This window comes from Cavia porcellus, unplaced genomic scaffold (genome assembly GCF_034190915.1).
Source record: "Cavia porcellus strain 051 isolate PalLab524CR breed Dunkin Hartley unplaced genomic scaffold, mCavPor4.1 scaffold_33, whole genome shotgun sequence".
Classification (NCBI taxonomy): domain Eukaryota; kingdom Metazoa; phylum Chordata; class Mammalia; order Rodentia; family Caviidae; genus Cavia; species Cavia porcellus.
In genome coordinates this window covers 34,060,540-34,082,186 of record NW_026947516.1, presented here as the reverse complement: position 1 = coordinate 34,082,186, position 21,647 = coordinate 34,060,540, and the positions used below count along the sequence as shown (strand labels likewise).

Here is a 21,647-nt window from a genome sequence, read left to right as displayed (position 1 = left end):
AAAAATATTAATTTTTAAAAAATGGTATAGGAAGGGGGAACAGTTCAAACTAAGGGTTTGAGAAAAACTACGAAAATCTGGCATTTGAGCCCTTACAGGTAGAATGGAATTTCAAGAAGCAGATACGTTGGGGATAGAGTAGAAGACATATCTCTCACAATAAAGAGCATAAATACAGCCTTTTCTGTATATGGCAGGAAGCTAATATTGCTAACAGAGAAAAAGGGAGAAAAACACTTGGAAGTTACCTACCTTGAGAAAGTTAAATTAAATTTGCAAATTGAATGACTAATGGTCAAGGAGTTAACTTTATAATCTTCCTTATTATAGTTCTCCACTGTATTTTTCCTGAGAAGGTAAGCAATTGTTTGAGTCATAATTACAATGTGGAACAATATTGCTGGAATAATTCCTAGATATCACCTTGTGATTAAAGCACTTATTCAGCAAATCTTTTATCTACATTTCACAGGGAGTAGTTTCATAACTTCTTTCCATAAGAAAAAACTACTTTGCTAAACTTTTCCCAAGTTTTTCTCTACCTCACACAGGACCTGTCTCTGAAGCATTATTTATAACTTTCTCCGAAGCAGATTTTATTGATCAACTTTTACACATCAATCTCTAAGCAGGATGAGAATTTTTTCTGAATTTGTACCTTAGCTCCCTCACTGAGATCATGACCTGCAGAACCAAGCAAATGGTACCCAATGTTCGAAGCTATATTTTGCTCATGTTATACACTGAACAAATGATTGTGGCACCATGAAGTAGATCCATTCCTTCTCTATCAACGTAGACAGATACCTCTTGAACAACAAAATCGGAGGGCTCTGGAACAAAGTGAAGTGGATAAAGAAGATTGCTGGGCTACATGTACGGCAATAACGAGTCAAAGAAAAGACAAACATGTTCAGGTTGGCTGCTAAAAAGAAGCCTACAAAGTTATGAAAAATTTTATCCACTTTCAAGGAGCACAAAGGCCACACAAACTTGATACCAATTGTCTTGCTTGCTTTGGACTCCACAATGCTTTATGAACTAGTTTGTCATCACTTAGAAGTTAGAAGATGTTATTGAAAACTATGGACTTTTCTTTAAAAATGTGAAGGTTGAGCCACAGGGATGCAGCTCAGCCACACAGAGCCTGCCTGGCAAGCACAGAGTCCTGAGTTTGATTTCCAGTACCCTCCAAAATAAATAAATAAGTGAAGGTATGGCAGCCCTGGACCTGCACTTCTGCTTAGCAGCTAATGGTGGCCCCCTGGCATGAAATGTTCCCCAGTATGCTCACACCTTGCTATTTGCCTGACCCTTTCAGGAATCTATATGAGCAATTCTTGAATATGCTTTGAAGATCAAGCCACATTTAGCTGGCACTAGTCTTAATGGTCTTTCTTAAATTGGGAACATACTAATAATGATTGTATTTTACTTATTAATCAAATCCAGTTAAGCAGTCTGTCTTACTTATGATTCAGAATTACTTTATAAACATTTACATGAATGTAAGACAAAAAAAAAAAAACCCTGCCCTGAGCAATCAAAAGATAAACAGTGCAAACCAGGTATGGTGGTACACCCATTGTCCCAACACTTTGGAAGGTTGAGGCAGGAGGATTGCAAATTTGAACCCAGACTGGACAACTTAGTGAGACCCTGTCTCAGAATAAAAATTCTAAAAGGGCTGGAAATGGAGTTCAATTGGAAGGCCCTAGGTTCAAGCCAAAGTACTGAACTATTTGTAACACACAATACAGGTAAAATAATTTGAGATGAGGAAATCAAGTGGGAACTAAACGATCAATAACTAGGCCAGGCATGGCGGCCCATGCCTGTAATTCCAGCTATTGAGAAGGCTGAGGCATGAGGATTGCAAGTCCCAGGCTAGACTGGCTGCTTAATGCTGTCTCAGTTGGGCACACAGCTCAGTAGTAAAGTGATTGCCTAGCGAGTACAAGGCCCGGGTTCACTTTCTAAAACCATTTAAAAAAAAAAAAATCACAACTAATTACCTTAGCTTGCCAGGTTAGTGAAATGCCCACTGAAAGAAAGCATAGACTTTTACCAGCATATGTCCATTATCTCCCTTAGAAAACGTTTTTTAAAAAAAGAAAAACATGGAAACAAAGCTGTGTAAATGGGGAAAAATAATAAAAGTTATATCACGTACAAATATGAATATGATAGTTATGTGTAGCTGAAATGTACCAATAAAATCTAATTTAAGTGAAAAAGTACAAATTAATCTCCCTTAATTCAATATTAGATCACTTTAAGAGCACTCTCCTAAACTCACAAAACTTAGCAGAGTTACTTAACTAGCTCTCTATTTTGGTAAAACTCTGTCACACACGGAAAATAAAAAGAAAACAATTTCCAGTTACATTATGCTGGGAAACGCAGAAAGGACAATAGTTGTTTGTAATGGGCATAGTATCAGAACTAAAATTTTCAAGTTTTCGAAGTATTTTGGCAAAAGCAGTGCAGTGTGGCTGCTTCTTAATTTGCTCTGCCGCCCTCTCTGTTCTACCTTCTGCAATTTCTGTGGAAGTGGATGACAACGCATCATCATGTTGATACTTTATTTGTCCTACTGCTCAAAAGGACGCTGTGTTAAGCCACCAGAGCCATGACACAGCTTTCCCTACATCCAAGGTCGTCCTGCGCCTCGCAGGCCAAATGCTCCTGGGGAAGATGGCTCTAGCGGTCAATGTGGCCACCTGTCCCCTGCTGCCGGCGGGCGGCTGTGCGTCGATGCTCCAAGAGTCTCAGCTCTCTGAGATAGAGTCCCCATGATAGTACGTGACCTGGCTCCATCGCCGCGACAGATTGCACAGGCTCTGACGCGAGGGTCCTGGGAGGCCGAGATCACCGATCTCAGGCGGCGCAGCCCCAGCGTGCCGGGTCCCTCTTCGGTCTCCCCGCTTGCCCAGTACCCGGGGCCCAGGGTTAGGAGAGGTGCGTGATGGGGACTTAGCAGCCTTTCCCTCTAGGAGCTTCCACCCGGACTCAGCGCTTCCTCAGATGTCACCCCGTGCTCACCAAAAAGCGTGTCGAACTGGTACCCTGGTCCACCGCTCCCACCAACGGCCCCAAATCTGCTTTCTTCGTAGATGCCATGTACTCAGCTGCAGGTCCGCCGGCTCTCGCGGCCGGTTTCCCAGGTGACCGCGCTGGCGGGGGAGGGGTAGGCAACTAGAGCAAAAGGCAAGGCGGCGCGCGGCAGGGAAACGCTCGGACCGTGCTCAAAGCAGCCCCCTTTACCCACGCCGGGACTACTCACCCCGCCCCTTTGGCCCAGGCCCCGCCTCCACAGCGTTCTCCAAGGCTCCGGGGGCGTGACGGTGTGTGGGGGGGCGTGCTGCCCACAGGGATGGCCAATTAGCAAACGCGGAAAGAAGCGGACGACTGCGCCAGGCGGAGGGCGGTGCGACGTCACGGGGGCGGGCCCCGGCGCGGAGGAGGCGGTGGCCCGCGCAGCACATCACGTGAGACGCTCGAGAACAGACGTCCCAGGCATCCCGCCGCAGTGCTACGCGTGGAGGCGGGCGGTGCCCATTGGCAGTGAACACCGCCGGCCTGCAAAAGAACACCTCCACCCGCGCCCTCAGAAAAATCCCAAGTTGCAAATTCGTCCGGTGGGCTGTGCGGAACACGTGAGTCGCTGTGTGGGCCGACCCGGCCTGGCCTTCCCGCGCTTCTCACAGCCCGCCCACCTCCTGGTTTGGCGCATGTCGATAACACTACTTACCAGCGTCGAGCCATGTGAAACCACCTCGGGCAACTGGCGAACCTATCACCTTTGTAAGCATTTCAGGGACCAGGGACTCGGATGATTTTCCGTTTAGCATTTGAGGAAAACATTTAAAATCACTCTATTGGCCAATCAGGCAGAAAGCAAAGGGCATTTCCCTGTCCTGACGTGCCCTAGCTCTTCGCCGGGCTTCACATTGCTCTCCCCTCTCCACTACAGGCCGCTTCCGCTCCCTGCCTTAACTAACTGCTCAGGAGGGGAGCTTGCAAGGAAAGGGAGATTTGTCTCTTGACCTTCCAATACTGTTTTGAGTCCTGTGTACCAGGAGCTTTCAAACTTTAGCTCAAGATTCACAGAAATAGTTTACAAACCTACCTAGGACTTGTGTGTCTGTATGTGCACATACATTTTATTTATATAAATACGTTTTATATATATACATATATTAGTGTATATTAAAAAATGTTAGAATGCGACTATAATCCTAGCACTGGGAAACTGAGGTAGGAGAAAACGACTGAGCTCAAAGGCAGCCTGAACTACGTATACATAGCAAGACCCTGTTTTGAAAAAAGTTTCCTAAGCAGTATTTGTCTTGTGTATTTTTAAATTCTGTATCATTTTTTCAAAATACTGATTGAAAATCTAAATTGATTTTGTAAGGCACCATACACTCATCAATTTTAAAAACGTTCAGCTGACAAAGGTGGCACACATCTATATGTAATCGAGATATTCTGGAACGCTGAGGCTGGAAGATCGAACATTCAAGTCCAGCCTGATCATTTTAGCTGCTTAGAACCTAACTCAAAATTTTTTAACATTTTTAAAGGGCTGGTGATATAGTGTGAAGGTCCTGGGTTCACTCCATAGTACCACACACACACAAAGCATTTTAATCTCTTTTATTTCTTCCACTGCTTTCCCAAATATCTCAGTGTTTTGAAACATCATTTCTTTTTCTTTTTTCTTTTTTTTTTCTCTTTTTGAGACAGGATCTCACTGTGCAATCCAGGCTGGCCCTTAGTTAACTGTGGCGCAGGCTGGTCTGGAACTAACAGTAATGTTACTGCCTCAGTCTCCCCAGTGCTGAAATTAAACATATTTGCCACCATGCTCGGCTGGAACATCATTTCTATTTTCCCCTCCTGTTGATACCACTTCATTTATTGTCTTTTGTTTATATAATCACACTTGGCTGTTGAAGTGTATTTTCTTACACTTTGTCTAAGCATCAGATTCTGGTGTTCCAGATGAAGCCTGCTTGTAGAGATGTTGGGTTTGATAACTATTATTAATTATTAACAGCTTGCTTTAAACTAGGAGGGCAGGAGAGTCAGTATTTGTGAACTTCCTAGAATAGGAAGAGATAGGCAAGGATATAGGCAAGCATTAAGGTATAAACTAAACTGTCTTGCTTCCAGAAACTGTGAAAGGCATTAATTAAATAAATGACCTGAGTAAGAATTTCCTTGATTCCAGAAGTCAGTAAAAACAAAGTCACCAAGCCTACGACATCAATCCATTAATTAAAAAAAATCCCTGAGCATGTTTGAACTTTCACACACTTTTGGCTCAGATTCTAACAGGACAGCAAATTGTTTACCAACATGGTGGGGATTACAGTTTAGTCATTTCAGAATACATAGGACTAGATGTAGAGGAGAGATAAAGTATTCACATATTTTTCCTACAATAGTTGTGTATCCCACATTCATTCTTTTCACTAAAGCAAAACTGGAAAGCCAAAATATTACTTGAATTTTCAGAAATTAATATATATATTAATGGTTTCAGAGACCAGGAAATGGGAAGAAAGTGTCTTAAACAGAAAGGTCTAGTGTGGCCCATCTCAGCTCCACACCCTAAATATTTAATTTCATGGAACTGTAACCTTTTGGAATTACTCTCATTTGCTCACATTTTTCAACTCATTAAACTGCAGCTAAAATCTGAAAATTCTCTATAAATGTAAAAATCAACCAATAGATGCTCTGGTTCCACTTTCCAGACTACCAGTGAGAAAGTTGGAAGTAACAAGGGGACAGCTAGGGGCCCAGAAAGCATAAGTGAGATACTAGAATGTCAGTTTCTGGATATCAAACTGAGTGCCCTTTTACAGCAGCCTGAGGAAATGAAAGTGCAAGGATACCAGGATGATGGATGAAAACGAAGAAGATGGAATGCTGGACCACCTATTCACCCCTGTAAGATCTGATGTCAAAACAAGCAGTACAAGAAACACTGGACTGGAAATGTAAGGTCCTTGCTCTGATCTTTACCCTGTCATTCAGCACTTAATCTTTGTGACCTTGTGTAACTCATTTTTTCCTTTGTAAAATAGGGGAAATGTCACTGTCACTGACGTGGATGGGCTAATGGGTAATTTAACTGATGTGATGCCTGTGAGAGCACTGTACAAGAAGCATGGTTATAGCCAAGTATTGTGGCACATGCTGGTATTCCTAGTACTTGAGGTTGAGGTTTGCAAATTAAAACCCCACCTAGGTAATTTTGAAATTTACCAAGACGTATCAAAAAAAGGCATAACATAGTTAGACTGTCACATCTGTTTCTGCCAAAGAAACCCAGAGGTGAAAATCAGGAGCAAGGTCATTCCTGCAAATAATTGAAATAGTTTGAGTCATCTAAAGCTCTCTATGATGACTTCTGACTGGTAGAACAGGAAATCTTAGTTAATCCCCCTTGGACAATCTCTGAGTATTTCACTTCTTTTTCATGTTTTACCTGTTCTTGGTTTTCATACACAAAATTTATATGAGCAGAAAGCCTACATTTGCCTGGAGAAGCTTTTGCTGGTGGTATTATAAATTGCTAAATTAGGGAAAAATATTGTAGGCAGTCAGAATGAGCTGGGCCCTCAAGAGGTCACTGCAGAAGACTCTTGTGGCTGGAAATACATTCACTGAAGGCCAGGGCTCAGGAAAAAGAAGTACTCACCCATATATTTCTCCTAGAAATGAACAGCAGTGATTGATACTCTAGGGAGGCATAGATCACCTTGGGGTGGAGGACCAAAGCTTCCTTAACCCACTCCTTCCAGGAAAGTCCTTGTCCATGGATTTGTTTCCCCATTTGATTCCCATTTAATCAATATTACCATACTGACTATATTTGCTGTATAGTTATTGGTTGACCATAGTTTTGACCCACCGCACACCCATCCTATGAGTTGGCATTGCATCAATATTTACCTAAGTGAAAAAAAATATTACCTAAGTGACTTAGTGTAATCCTATTGATTAGTTATAGTTCTGTCCCACCTTAACCCCACCTCACCTTGAGGCCTTGTTCAGTAAAACACCTTTGAGAAGCAGGGTTGAAAGGCAACCTGAATTCCAGACCCCTTTATATCCCTCTCCGAAGCTTTCTTTCTCTCCATAAATTCCTCCTACTCTTAATTATTGTTCCTACAGTTTTTATTCCTCAATTTTAGAGAATACAAACTCAGCATTTTGGGAGTTTCTCCTTGTTCAATGGTGTATTGTTTTTCAGGCAACACTTCTTGATCTTCTTATATTTGCCTGATTGGTAACACCTTTTGTCCAATCTAGTCTATTTGGAAAGGTAGCCTTTCCTTACTCCCTCCTTCCTATTCTAATGATGATTTGGCTATAAATTGATGTGGACATAGAAAGCATAGCACAGAAAGTGCTGGAGAGATTTACAGTAAAGAGCACAGGTGCTTTGTTATTTCATGGATGAATTAAATAGATAATGTGAAGTTATTTGCTTCTGCTAATCAAAGACAAAGACAGATTAGAAATTAAATTTTACTTCGTTTAAATGGCAAAATTGGGAACCACTCCCTTCCTCTTGCAAATTGGAGAGTTCCCTTACATACATGTTAGTAATTTAAATGTGACTACCTAAAATTGTGTGTCACTTTACACAGTATTGCAGTGAGAATGGGGTGAGGAAATTGTAGTGATTCTCTGGCTTCCTTGAATTAGAAACATTTAGAGGATTTGTTAAAACCCAGGTTGCTGGGCTGCAGCTCTGCGATTTCTTGTTTCCAGGGTGAGACCTGAGGATGTGCAGTGTTGATGAGTTCCCTGATGATGTTGATTCAGTGACCATGCTTTCTGAACCACTGGGCTGTGGGCCAGTTTGTGGAAACTATGGTGAAATAATGAGGTAAAAGAAATCTGTTTCATGAATTGTTAGTGCAATTCCTCCCCCAGTATTAGATCTCAGCTATGAACCAAGTGATTAAGATATTGATATATAAAATTTTAGGGTAAATTAACTGATAATGATGCAGATCTGTTACCCCTTTTTTACCCTCTTTTATTCTGTGCCATCTAAATGCAACAAGATAGGCTCCTTCCAAGAATTTTATCCTGATCTTTTTTTAGATGCTCAATAAATTTTTAATTGTTCATGTTATTTTTGGGATCCCATACAAAAAGAAGAGGCAGCATTTCACTGGTATGTCTTAGGGTACTAGAGTGGCTAAACAGTATAGGGAATGACAGCGATGAAGCCCAAGTGTTTTAGAAGTATTGAATGAATGAATGAATGAATGAATGAATGAGTGCTGTAGGCTGCTAGATAGGTGGCTCCTGACTCATGCCTTCTAGTAACAGTGCCCTTTTGTTGGGCCCTCCCTTGTTGATCTTGGTCTTGGACCATGTAACTTGCATAAGCAATGGGATGTTAGCAAACTTGACAGGAATAGAGACTTGAAAAGTACTTGCGCAGAAGTGAGCCTTTCAATACCTCTTGGAGCAGGGCACGGTGGTGCTTTCCTATAATTCCAGCACTCTGAAGGATTACTGTTGATTTGAGGCCAGTCTGGACTAAGTAGTGAATTTGAGACAAATGTGAACTACACAGGAAGACCCCATCTCAAAAAATAAATAAAACCTCTTGGAATTTAGCTTCCATGATATAAGAAAAATAATCTAACCTGCAGATGAAAGGCTGTGGAGAAGCTCCAACTCTTACCTTGTATTTTTTGTTTTGTTTTGTTTTTGTTCTATTTTGAGATGGGCTCTTCCTACACAGTCTAGACTGGCCTTGAATTTGCTTATGTAACCCCTGTAGCCTATGCTGGCCTCTAAACTTGCAATCCTCCTGGCTCAGCCTCCCAAGTACTTGGATTGGAGACCTTCACCACTACACCTGATGCAACGCACACATGTTTGCATCACGTGTATTATCACAGAGTTCTGCTTTTTGGGGAGATACTAAGAATTGAACCCACAGCCTTTACACTGTTTTCTCCATCAAGCAATTTTCCCCTCTTTTTCTGTTCTTCCACTCCACCATCTGCTTTTTCCTGGGTGGTGCTTAGCATTTCTCTAACTATTCTGCATACTTCTAGCTTCAGGTCATTGATAACTTCATTCCTGAATTGGTCTATGAGGCTCTCTAAATGGCGCTTAATGTATATTGGTACAGTGTCCACTATTGCCTGATTCTCAGGATTGGGGGTCGAGGAGCCTTTTTTGTTGCTTCCCTTCCCCATATTTTCTGTTCCTTATAAAATGTAATCTTACACAGGAGGCCCGGCTTCCCTGCCTGTCAGCTACAGCTTGATCGAATTGCGCTGGCTAGTTGTTCCAGCTCACCGCTGCGCCCCAGGGAGTTGCGGAGGAGGCAGCCTACGCGGAAGTCGGTCGCTCCTCCGGGCCACCGTCAGGCTCTGGGATCTGGGTTAGGCCAGCCTAGGGAGTCCGCGAGCAGCGTCCCTCCGGCCAGGCACCTTTCACCAATCCCGTCCGAGAGGGAAATGCGCGGCTGCAGTTGCCACCGCGCCCTGCTCTTACAGGACTGCCCGCGCCCAGAAAATCCTCCGCTGGAGTCAGACTGGGGTAGGGAGTCAGTTCCTCGCTCACCTCGCCACTAGTCAGCCTTCCTTCCTGCCCGTCGCGTTTCCGAGACCGTTCCCAGACGCCCGTTCCCAGAGCTCGGGGGTCGCGTCTCTCCTTGCTGAGCCGCTGTGGAGGTAGCCGGCCGCCGCGCGGCAGGAAATCCAAGCCGCGGTTTCCAATGGCGCGGAGTCGAGCCTCCACACCGAGATTTTTCTGTTCCTATTTTAGCGCCAGGACTGTATTCCAAGTTGTATTCTCTCAGCCCAGTTCGTTCCTGAGTCAGCAGAGCATATCTCTACTGGTTCGTATCTCCTTAGTCCGCATCATTCCTGGCCTCTGAGCCGAGCCTTTAGAGAGCGTTCAGTAGTTGCTGTTGTCTGTCCGCCATGTTCTCCAGAGTCACCTCAGTATTTACTTAAAAGTGAACAATATGTCCAAACAAATGCCTGTAAAATGTTTATAGCAACTTTATTCATAAGTCCAAAATTTGGAAGCAGTGAAGATATCCTCCGACAAGTGAATAGCTAAATACACGGTTGTACATTAGGCAGTGGAGCGTTATCAGTTCAAAATTAAATCAGCTTCCAAACAATGGTAATACATGGAAGAAACTTAGATGCATATTACTTAAGGAATCCAGTCTGAAAAGTTAATACAGCATTATTCCAACTGTGGAACTTTTTAGAAAAAGCAAGACTATAAAGACAGTAAAAAAAAATGTATTGGTTGCCATAATATTCTGTATGATGCTATCGTTTTGAATATATATCATATATGTGTCCAAACCTATGCAGTGTTCCATGCCAAGAGAGACTCTAATGCAAACTATGGACTTTCGCTGATGATGTGTTCCCTTATGCTTATGACTGCAACAAATGTATCACTGTGGGCTGGAATGTTGGTAATGGGGGAGGTGATAAAGGTGTGGGGTCAGGAGGTACCTGGAAAATCTCAGTAATTTCTGGTCAGTTTTCCTGTGAACCTTAAACAGCTCTAAAATATAAAGTGTATTTTAAAAATTATAGGAATATGTTTGGTATATTTGGATGGTTCTGTCCCTTATTCATCTTCCTCATCTCATTGCTTGTTCCGGTGTTCACTACTACCTTGGTTGAAAAATGAGCACACTTTCCCTCCTGTTGCTACTTCCATTTTACAGCCTCATCCTCCCTTACTGTTGGCCACTTTGCTTGGATTGGTAGATTTCCTTGATGATAATAAAATTTATTTATTAAATGTTTTTGTCCTTTTTGAGACAGTGTCTCGCTGTGCAGTTCAGGCTGGCCTTGCACTCTGTAGCCTAGGCTATTCTTGAACTTGCAATGATTCTCTTGCCTCAGCCTCCCGAGTGCTGGGATTACAGGTGTCCACCACCACACCTGACTGATAATAAAATTTATTAAATTAATTTTTTATTGTAAGTAAACTTATTTTTTTATTTTTTATCAGTACCAGGTATAAGTAAACTTTGTAAATGCTAAGGCTATTTTAAATATTTTGAAAGCTATTAACACAACATGAAATCACTTATGGAGAATAGAATTTTCTCTCTTTCTCTTCCTTCCTCCATTCCTCTTTCCTTCCTTCCCTCCCATTGTAATATGGGAATTTGAACTCATGATCTTCACACTGAGCTGTATGTATCCTCAGCCCATTTTTATTTAAAGACAGGATCTCTCTAAATTCCTAAGTTGCCCAAGGTTGTGCTCAAACTTGTGATCCTCTGGCCTCAGACTCCCAGTTTTGTTTTGCTAGTTTTATTTGTTTGTTTTTTTCTCCCTTGAAAAACAGTTGGTTTCCAAATCTCTGTTTCTGAGCACTTTCAAGTACATTTTCTATTTGTATTTCCTTCTTTCTTTTTCTCTTTCTTGCTTTCATTTGTTTTGAAACAGCTTCTCAAAACTATGTAGTGCAGGCTGGGCTCAAACTTGCGATCCACCTGTGTCAGCCTCTGGAGTGCTACATTTTCAAATGTACCTTAATGTGTCTCCTTCATGTCTTTTCCCATAAATGCTGATTAATGGAAATTCTCTTTTGTAGTTTGTGCCTGATTTCCGGAAAATGAAGGTAATGTCACAACCATTGGTTTGAAGTTAGGCAACATAATAAGAGGAACCTGGTTAAAAGGGAAATAACTCCTGTTTATAAGTTAGAATTTCCGTGATGTGGAAACCAAAAGTTTGTGTGACTTTCCTCTCCTGACTCCCTCTTCTTGGGGATAGGATAATATGATATCTCTGCCTATTGAAGAGAACTTGCTTCAGGGTAGTATTGACATGTAGACTCTGCATATTTCATGAGTAACAGAACCATTATTACTTCAGACATTGGAAATCTCCAGTTTGCCAATATTCCAATATGGACCCCAGTCTGTAATATGTGTTCAAGAAAGAGAACAGTGTGATTGCTTTTAACTTATGATTCACCATTATGTGGTTAGGATGTTTAAAGGAAAAAAGCACTGAGCATAGTGGTACATGCCTGTATCTCAGCAATTGGGAGGCTGAGGCAAGAGGATTGCAAATTCAAAGCCACTCTGGGATGCCTGGGCTACATAGTGATTTCAAGAGCAGTGTGGAATACAAAGAGACCCTGTCTCAAAAAACAAACAGAAGCCTCCTTTACATTTCAATTAAGGTTGGGTGCCTTTTCTAGCATCCCTTTTCTGGGTGGTTTTTTTTTTTTTTTTTTTTTTTTTTGAGAGAAGGCCTCAGTATGTAGCCTAGGCTAGCCTTGATGTTCTTATGATCCTCTTGCCTCCAAGTGGTGGGATTATAGGCCTGTGCCATTATGCCTTTTTTTTTTCCTTTAAATTTCCTAGCCACGCCCGGCTGAAATGTTTTGCATAGAAGATTTTTTCCTCCTGTAATTCTGTTATCTGGGAGCTATTTCTCCTATCAAGTACAAGATAACTTATGATATGGATCCTCGTATTCAGGAAAAACTTTAGTTCCATCCTCTTAGTATTTCTCCCTGTTAATTCTATTGTAATCATGTTTCTAAATAAGAAAAAGGAAAGTATATATTCCAATAAGAGAGTAAGGTAAAGTTATAGCAAGCTGGAAGTTTTCTTAATCCCATTCTCTTAAAAATACCACTCCCAGTGGTACAGTGGTGCATGCCTGTCAAACCATACTCTGAGAGACTGAAGTAGGAGTCCTACACATTTGAGCCCAGCCTGGGTAATTTAGCAGGTTAGTGAAACACTTTCAAAAAGGGAGAGGATGGGTTTCTAACTCACTGTTACATTGTTGACTTCAATCCTCAGTACTTTTTCTTGGATTAACTAATGGTCAGTTTGTAACACGCAGTTGAACTGAGTCACCATGGTTTTAGGTATGGAAGACCCACCTGAGGATTGCTGCCAACAGCATAAAAAGAGAATTGGATGGGAAGATAACGTGTTGTGCTGTTAATTCTCCTGAAGAAGTTTGTTATGCTGGGTTTCCTGTTATGAACTCAGCTTTTCTCAGCATTAGAGGAGCTCAGGTCCTCCCTGTCGCTGAGGATGGCTATGGTTTTTTTGGGGGAGCTCTGGTCCTTACTCTGGGCATTACTTCTTGGCTTCAGTGCAGATCTCAGCCTGTTGGCACAAATCCTTCAACCTGCTGGCATGGACTTTCTAGCTTCTACCACTGTCTTTTGGTTCTTCCCAGTGCAAATACTTGATACAGACTTACATGAGACATTGTTGTATTCTCTATGCCTATAGCTAGACTCATGGAGGAAATCGCCATGGGCTCTAGGTCTTCAGCTGGACTCATGCAGGACATTGCCAAGAGATCCAGACCCTCAGCTGGATTCTTTGGATCTCTAAAGTGTGGGTGGATCGCCTATACTCTTCTGCACTTGACTCTCTGGATAAACATTATAAAATAACCCTATAAATTATGTGTCCTCTATTAAGTCTTTTTGCTTATAAACCTTGACTATAGCAATTTCAGAAAAAAAGACAAAGCCAAAACAAAACAAAGCAAAGCAAAGCAATCCGACTTTTTTGGCCTTAGCTTTTGCTCATAACCCCTTCTTGAACAACATTCCCTTTACCTCTCCCCTGTCCATTGTAGTGTATGGTATATTTTTGCAATTATAGGTTCTAACATATTCACTTCCTCTTATAAATGAGCCCTCGGTAGTCTGCATCCACCTTGAGTCACCAATTAAGGCAGTAGTAAATATAATATGAACGGAGACTTAATAATGAACTTTTACTTGAATTTGTTTCTCTTACCTCAGCAACTTTTTAAATTTTTTATTTTGATACATGGTCTCAATTAGTTGCCCAGACTGGTCCTGAATCTATGATTCTTCTGTCTCAACCTCTACTTCACTGGGACTGCAGGCAGGCACCAATACACTTAGCTAACATGTGTTTCTTAAATGCGGCTCGATTTCCTCTGTTGTTTGTTGAGGACTCCTCAAACTAACGTGAAGAAACCTGCACTAGGGTCTTGGAGAATGGAAGACCCCATGGAGTAGAGACATATCATTTATGTTGAGTTTTTCTGAGGAAACTAGCTTCCTAATCACCAGACATAGAAGTGAAATCATTCTAACATACCCAGCCGCAGCTATGCCAGCCAAGGCCAGAAATGTCAATCATTCCAAATATTCTCACCATCATAGACAATCTAAATTTTGAGCTAAACAAAATAGTTTGTTGTAAGCCCCTAAATTTCAAGATGGTTTGTTATGCAGAAAAAAAGTAATACATCCTACCTGTACAGGGAATTTAGTTTTCCACTATGTGAGGAAATACTAATCATATACCTGCTTGCCTGTCCTTCTTCCATTATGGAAAGTATCTTGGTCAGTTCTTCAGTTTCAAGAAAAAAATCCATTTATGCTAGCTAAAAACAAAACTCAGTGTGTGTGCAGGTGCATGTTTTGAATGGGAAAGTGAGAGAATTTTTATCCCAGAACAGGCAATGTTTTAGATATGAGATCTGCGGCTCAGCAGGCTTCATATGTACTGGATGTGAGAAGCCTTAGAGAACTGAGTCCATTCTCCAGATCTGTTCTCTGTTACTTTTTCTCGCTCCTCTTGAACTCTAAATATTTATTGTTTTCCTTCATCCCTCTGAATAACAGTTTTCTTGACCATTTATCATGTTGCTAATGATACCCCCCCAGTTTCAAGTCTAGAAAGCTCCATCCCTTTTTATTATAATCTGCAAATGCAAACCCTCAGGAAGGTCTGATTGGCTCAGCTTATTTGCCTATTGCTCCGTGAGCAAGTGACTGTCTCAAACTGGTTAGTGGTGACATAGAATAGATGAAGTGGGCAGAGATCTTGTGCATCTGCATGTTGCCTGGAATTCCGCACATCTAGGTTGGGTTTGGCTCTGTATGTTTCAGGCCCTGCCAGCTAGAGTGACCTATCTTACTTGACACGGGCTATATATTGAGTTAAGTGATTCTGCTCTATGTGTGTTGTTTTCCTCTTTGGATCAATGAGATGGCTTTCTAGTGGACATGTTTTCATGATGATGGCAGAAATACAAAGGGACAATTAGGAACATGTAAGTCAATTAAGGCCTAGACTTGAAATTTGTTATACTGATGGTCCATTCAGATCTCATTCTCCAAAGCAAGTTACATGGCCAAACCTAAAGACAAGGGGTAGAGAGAAGTGAACTGTACCTTCAGTGAGAAAGGGCAAGTGTCTGCATAGAGATAGGGCTGAAGATTGAGGCTCGTCATACCACCTAGTAAACTGCCCCTTTTTATATCTTCATACTCACATTTGGAACAACAGAGACATTAGTGGTGGTGTCATGTTAAAGATCTAAGAGAGATGGGCCTACAGGATAAAGAAACTAATTTACCTATAAGAATGACTTGTAGGTAGAGTGAAGGTATGCTATGTACAGGGAGGGTGTTAACAACATCAATGACCATGGCAGTTATGTGCCGTAGATATGAACTGAGGCTAAAAATATAAACAATAATGAAAAGAGGGAATGGGGAACTAGAGAAGCAGGGAGAACAGGGAAGGGGAAGAAAACATAGTAAGCTGTATTATGTACATGCACCAACTTCTCAAAACAATTATAAAATGCATATACTGCAAACATACTAATTTAAAAAAAGAACAGCTGATTTATTTATGGCATCCAACCTGGGCAAGTGCTTCTCCATAGAGCTACATATCCATCCCATTTTCTTTTATTTTGAGACAGGATTTCAGAGTTGTCTAGTTTAGACTTGAACCTATGCTCCTTATGCTTCAGCTAAAGAATGATTTCTAATATCTATTGCAATCAAACTGATGGAGTTTAAGTAGATATAGTATTGGTCTGTATCAGTGCTATTATTACTATTAATCCAATATGGCGCCATAAGACATGGCCCCACAGTGCAGAGTATGCCAGCCAGGTAAATCAGAGAAGAGCTATACTCCTTAGAATGAGAAAACTGTGCATATCAGGAAAGTAGCACAGGAATACAGTTATATTTCAGGCCAACAAGGTAAAGGTCAGAGGCAAGGTCTCAGTATGACGAGTATTAGTCCAAGAAGGCAGGATGATTTCAGGCTCCAGACACTCTACTTTGATCAGAATTGCGTAGGGCCAGAAACTCAAGGCTATTAAAGGTCCTCAGGGCTTGCCAGGAAAAAAAGGGCTGCTAGCTAACAGTGTTTCTGTCTTGCAAAACTTCCTGCCTTTCACCCCACTCCTCCTTACTATTGTCTAAGTGACTCCATTGTCAAGTTACTGGTTTAACTTTATCTGTTGCTTTAATTTGTCATGTGTAGATTATGTGTCAAATCATATAACTATTTTCAGAAACCAAATTCAAAATGGGCTCATGCCTATATGATTGGTCTTGATTATTTGAGGAGCAGAATCAGGATTACAAAGTCAGAAGACTCAGTAAGTGTAAACTGTTGCCGGAGGGGAGGGGCGATAGTAGTAAAGCAGAAGCAGAGGTTTACTCGGATGGCCTCAGGAAAGGTTCCTAATCCAAGCCAGTTACCAATGGAGGCGAGGAAGCTGCAGCCTTACTGTAAATATTAGAAGAAATAAGGAAAGGGCTTACTCACTGCACTTATGGGAAGAAGCTGACATAGGCCAAGCTGCAGGGTGAATTCTGTAAACTTCCTCATCTCTGAATTCAGAGTAAGCTCCTGTTTACCTTTCCAGCTTCATCTCTCACAACTTCCCCATGTGTACTGTAACCGTTGCCAGCAAAGGTAGTTGCTGTTCTCCAAACACATCCTGCTCTTTACCTGTTCTGTACCATTGACCATACTGTTCTATCTGGAATGCTGTGTTGCCAATTTATACCTATCAAATTATTCTCCTTCTTCAGGGCCTGTGTCTAATTCCACTTCTTCTATGAAGTTGATTGCCCAAGATAATAAGATCCGTTCTGATTTTAACCCCACAGCATATCGCAAAGTGTGTTTTGTGTTATTATTTTTATCAGCACTTGTTTTATCTATCTTTCCCTTGCCTTCCATCTGTGTTAGTTATCTATTGGGTATTCTGTTATTTTACCTGGACCTCCTAGGCTGTGTGTCCTTAAAGTTTCTGCTATCAAAGCACTCCACTTGCTTTAGAGGGAGATGTAACAGGTAAATGGACATTGCAATCTGTAGTACAGACAAAATGGCAGCTTAAAATTGTGTTCAATGGCCATACCTGTAATCCTAACTACTTGTGAGATGAGACAGAAGGACTATAAATTCAAGACCATCCTGGGGCAACATAGTGAGACACTACATCAAAAAGTTTAAAAAAGGAGGGTGGGCTGGGACTGTATCTCAGTGTAGAGTGCCCATGGGTTTGATATATTGTATGCAAACAATCATAGGGGCTGGGGGCTGGGGATTTAGCTCAGCAGCATAAGCACCTGTCTTGCAAGCACATGGTCGTGAGTTCAATCCCTGGTACTGATAAAAAGAAAAAAAGAAAACAATCATAAATGCTATAGGAGCCTATAATAAGAGAATTCTACCAGTCTTTTAGAGTCAGAACACTGAAAATAAAGGGCAGAAGTCATTCCAGCCAGGGCAACAGCATGTATAGGGACCCTGGGGTTATTTGCACATTGATGTGAGGATATTCCATTAAATATTCATGTCTATTTCTTAATAAATTAATAACTTAAATATATAAATTATATAGATACCTTTCTATTTGTTATATCTGCAGACAACATTCAACTAGACATCACTGACCTGAATTTATAAATGACAAAACGATAGCTCAGGATTTAAATGATTAATCTGAAGTGAATCAAATTCAAAGTGGGAAAATAAAGATAACAACATACGTTTTCCAATGCCAAAACTATGCACTTTCCTCTAAATTTTTTGCTTCTCAAATTTGGTTTCTTTTAATAGGAAAAGAATTGGGTATAAGGTCAAATAAAGGTCCCAAGAGAAAAGTTAGGAGCTGGAGGAAAAATGATATGACCTTCACAATTTTTGCCCATGGGCTAATTATACTAAATAAGGTACCCAAAATCCAGTGTTAATAGGGACACCAAAGTGCCTTAATCTCTTCTTATGAACTCTTCTCTATTTTCACTAGTTCACATTGCTATCCACATAGGTAACAGAAAGGGAAAAGGGAGGCACAATGACTTCTAACCTATTTAAAGAACTAACAAGGATGCTGCAATTCTAGCCAAGAATGTCATAATATGGAGAGTAAGCATAAAGTCTAGCTTGGAGGAATTGCACAAATCACTTGCCTGGAATTTTAACTTCAGTACCAGTGACATCCCAGTGGTATATATTAACAATAGCAGCAGTTACTTTTTCTCATTGATGACACCAAATAGCCAACACCCAAAATTAAAGAAGGAACAGTTTATTTGGCTCACAGGTTAGAGAGGTTTCATTCCATAGTCTGCTGGCTCCAAGGAAGGGTAGTATGACAAACAGGAGTTTTAGAGAAAAAACAGTTCATGGCAAAGTAGTTTAGGCAGAAGGCAGCAAGCAAGAGAAAAGCAGAAAGAAACTCACTAGCCCTCTTTCTGTCCCTTATATGTTATCCAGGCTACCCACCTTTAAGATGGGTAGTACACTTAGGTTGGGGCAGTTTTAGTCTTAACATAGCACCGTGAATCAATCCCAGCATCATATCCTTGATTCAGCACCACAAATACTAGATTCAGGCATCTCTGATAAACCCCAGTTATGATGATTGCATGAGGCTTTTGGGGGATATCTTCAAACAGGACATAAAGTATCACATTCTAATGCAAAACATAATTTCATTTACAGTTTTAAAACGTAAAGTTATTATAGAAACACTTAAGAGAATTTCAAAATCTAAAAAATAGGCAAGTTGCTGGCCTCCTGCAACCAGCACTGCCACCTTCAGTAAGAGATGGTATTTGTAATTATTAAGTAAAATTATTGTATCCTTAATGACATTGGGTATAATTGCTCTCCTACTAGCCTCAAATGATAGACTGTGTTAGATAGAATATTTGTGATGTGTTGGAAGAAACCTTAGAGATAGCTCCTCACATTTGGTGACTTTTAAAGCAATATATCTAGGGTATTTTCATATATATATGTTGTTTTATCTTTAAAATCTTGCAAAGTAGGCATGTCAAATGGTCCTCAATTTTATAGATAAGCAAAGGTTAATTGTCAAAAGAATAATAAATGACCATGCCAAAATTTTTATGCTTTTCGTTGCACCATATGAGGATTCACAAATTTTTATTGATCTGAGGGAAATTATAAAGAATAACAATAATAACTTGCCATTTCAATATTCTCTCTTTCTTTTTTTGAGTTTTGATTTTTCTAGAGATAGAGTCTCACTGTGTAGTTCAGGCTGGCCTCTAAATCACAATAATAATCCTGCCTCAGCCTCCCAACTGATAGGATTACAGGTATTCGCCACCATGCTTGGCCCTTAATATTTTCTTATGCAGTCCAATAAGGAGGAATAAACAGTTCCAGGTTTGGGCTTGAGACTCACTTACACTTGTTAGTGCTGAGTGACCATGTAACTTCTTGCATATCTTCACGTCTGAAGTCACATGCCTGAAATTTGACCTGTCTCACAGGATTGGTGGGATAATTCCAGTGAGATAATGGACAGCAAAGTGCTGTGTTAACAAAATCTAGAGTAACTATGTGATCAAAAAATATTTTGGACTTGATCCAAGCTTTAGAAATGTAAGAGATAATAGAAATAATAAGTATGTACTAATCTAGTAAGAAACATCTGTAACTTACAGAGGAATATTCAGCAACTGTTACGGCAAAAATAGTAAATTTGAACATAAGAGAAATATACATTCTCTTTGGGAAGACTATGATGAAGAGATATTTTACAAATTAATTTATAGATTCACTATATTACCAGTTAAATTCTTAATAGAATACATAATGGAACTTGAATATCTTTAGTAAACTGTTTTTGAAAAAATATGCCACCAAAATACATTTTTGGCAAAAAGACAATAACAGTGTAAGATTTATTCTGATAAATTTTTAAACAATTATCATTATTTTCAAGTACTACATATCTTAAGTAGAAAACATAGAATGTTGAGGTAGAATAGACATAAAAAGCAGATTTAAAACATTTAAGATCTGATATGGGACCAGTTAAATGGCATTAAGTAATAAAACTGAATCAGGAATATTATGTTAAGGAAAATAGAAATGAGTATGGACATAAGTGAAATAAATCAATCTCGCATGTGTGAATACCGAATAGTTTCCCTAATGTAAGTAATGATTCAAATATATAAAAATATGTGGTAATCATGATTCCCCATTAGGTGGCCTTGGAGCCTTATAAAGTTTTCACTCATTAATTAGAAAGGCTTTATTCTGGGCTTCTTGATTTGAAAATATTTGAAGCTAGAGTATATGAAGTTTTATCCAAATATTTCAAGGAAAAAGACACTATGGTAACTAATATTAAGTCAGGTTATATGGTGGTGAAGTACTAGGTTGTTGAAACAGTCATGCTGGGACCTCTATTGTTATATTGTTATGTCCTGTTTTACCTCAATCTCCCCCTTATTGTTTTAAAAAAAATTATTTAGTCATTTCTTATGTTTGTCTTAATTAAAGAAAAAATTCAAAAAATTAGGGTATATAAATAGTAACTCTTTTTGATTTCCTATTAACTTGTTTTGAAGTCCTGTAGTACTCCTACAATCTTGTTTTGACTGATTAGACTCTGTTCCATTCTATATGGTAGTATCAAGTTTGAAGACATAGGCAACTACTTTGAAGACAATAAGATTCACTAAGATACCCATTCTGGTTTGACTATTGTCTTCTTTGGAAGTCCTGTAATGTTTACAATGCCTAAGTTTTATTGGTCTTGTTCTCTACTGTTTTGTCCAACTTTATAATATCTAATGAGATAGACAATTCTTTTTAAGGAAACAAGGGACAACGTTGATAACCATTGTTGATAAACTTGTACTCTGTTCTACACCATGTGCTATGTCTATCCTTGGTATTGACTGACAGCTTTGTTTTGCCATATTTGACTGTATTCTTCCCCCCCACCAAAAAAAAGTAATAAGCACTAAGGAGTAATGAAATCCAAAGTGTGTGAATTTTGTTGTAAAAAAGAGAGGGAAAAAAAAAAGAAAAAGAAAAAGAGCTCTAACGGATATAACAGCAAGTGTGTTTAGGGGTGTTAAATAGCTGACTGTATCAATGTTTTTGGATCATTGAACACAGCTGTTTGCAGTCTACCTGTTTGAATGTCCACCTTGTATTCTTTGATACTGTGATTTGAGGAACTATTTTCAAGATGATAATATGTAATATACTAACAGGTGATTTCTTACTGTTATTTTTTGTTTGTTTGTTTGTTTTGTTTTGTTTTGTTGTTTTTTGTAGTTCTGTATTACGTGTACCCTTACACCGCTTTGGTTTGTTTTGTGTTTTTCTCTTTTTCCTCTTGAAAAAAAAAAAAAAAGAAATGAGTATGGAGAAAAATTAATTTGCAGCAGTATATTTTCTTATCTCCAAAATACATTTTAAATTAGTTTAAAATGTTAAATATTAAAAAGTTCTACCAACAAAGCCAAAAGCAAATAGAATC

The 21,647-nt window shown here is 39.9% G+C and overlaps 2 protein-coding genes across 60 annotated transcripts in view; one reads left to right on the top strand and one right to left on the bottom strand.

Moving 5' to 3' along the window:
- The window catches only part of Gk (glycerol kinase), a 117,487-nt gene extending 114,207 nt beyond the window's left edge, over window positions 1-3,280 (bottom strand). For all 11 annotated transcript variants that reach the window (XM_063242821.1, XM_063242822.1, XM_063242823.1 and 8 more), the window contains exon 1: window positions 3,046-3,280. In XM_063242821.1, coding sequence (XP_063098891.1) covers window positions 3,046-3,123 — 78 coding nt within the window. In that variant the 5' untranslated portion in view covers window positions 3,124-3,280. The remainder of the gene's footprint in view (window positions 1-3,045) is intronic.
- Window positions 3,281-3,479: 199 nt separating this feature from the next.
- The window catches only part of Tasl (TLR adaptor interacting with endolysosomal SLC15A4), a 111,227-nt gene continuing 93,059 nt past the window's right edge, over window positions 3,480-21,647 (top strand). For 45 of the 49 annotated variants that reach the window (XM_063242859.1, XM_063242857.1, XM_063242831.1 and 42 more), the window contains exons 1-3: window positions 3,480-3,807; window positions 5,880-6,014; window positions 7,798-7,915. The gene's annotated coding sequence lies outside the window, so the exon portion shown is untranslated. The remainder of the gene's footprint in view (window positions 3,808-5,879; window positions 6,015-7,797; window positions 7,916-21,647) is intronic. The other 4 variants (XM_063242861.1, XM_063242840.1, XM_063242854.1 and 1 more) reach the window with 3 other exon arrangements.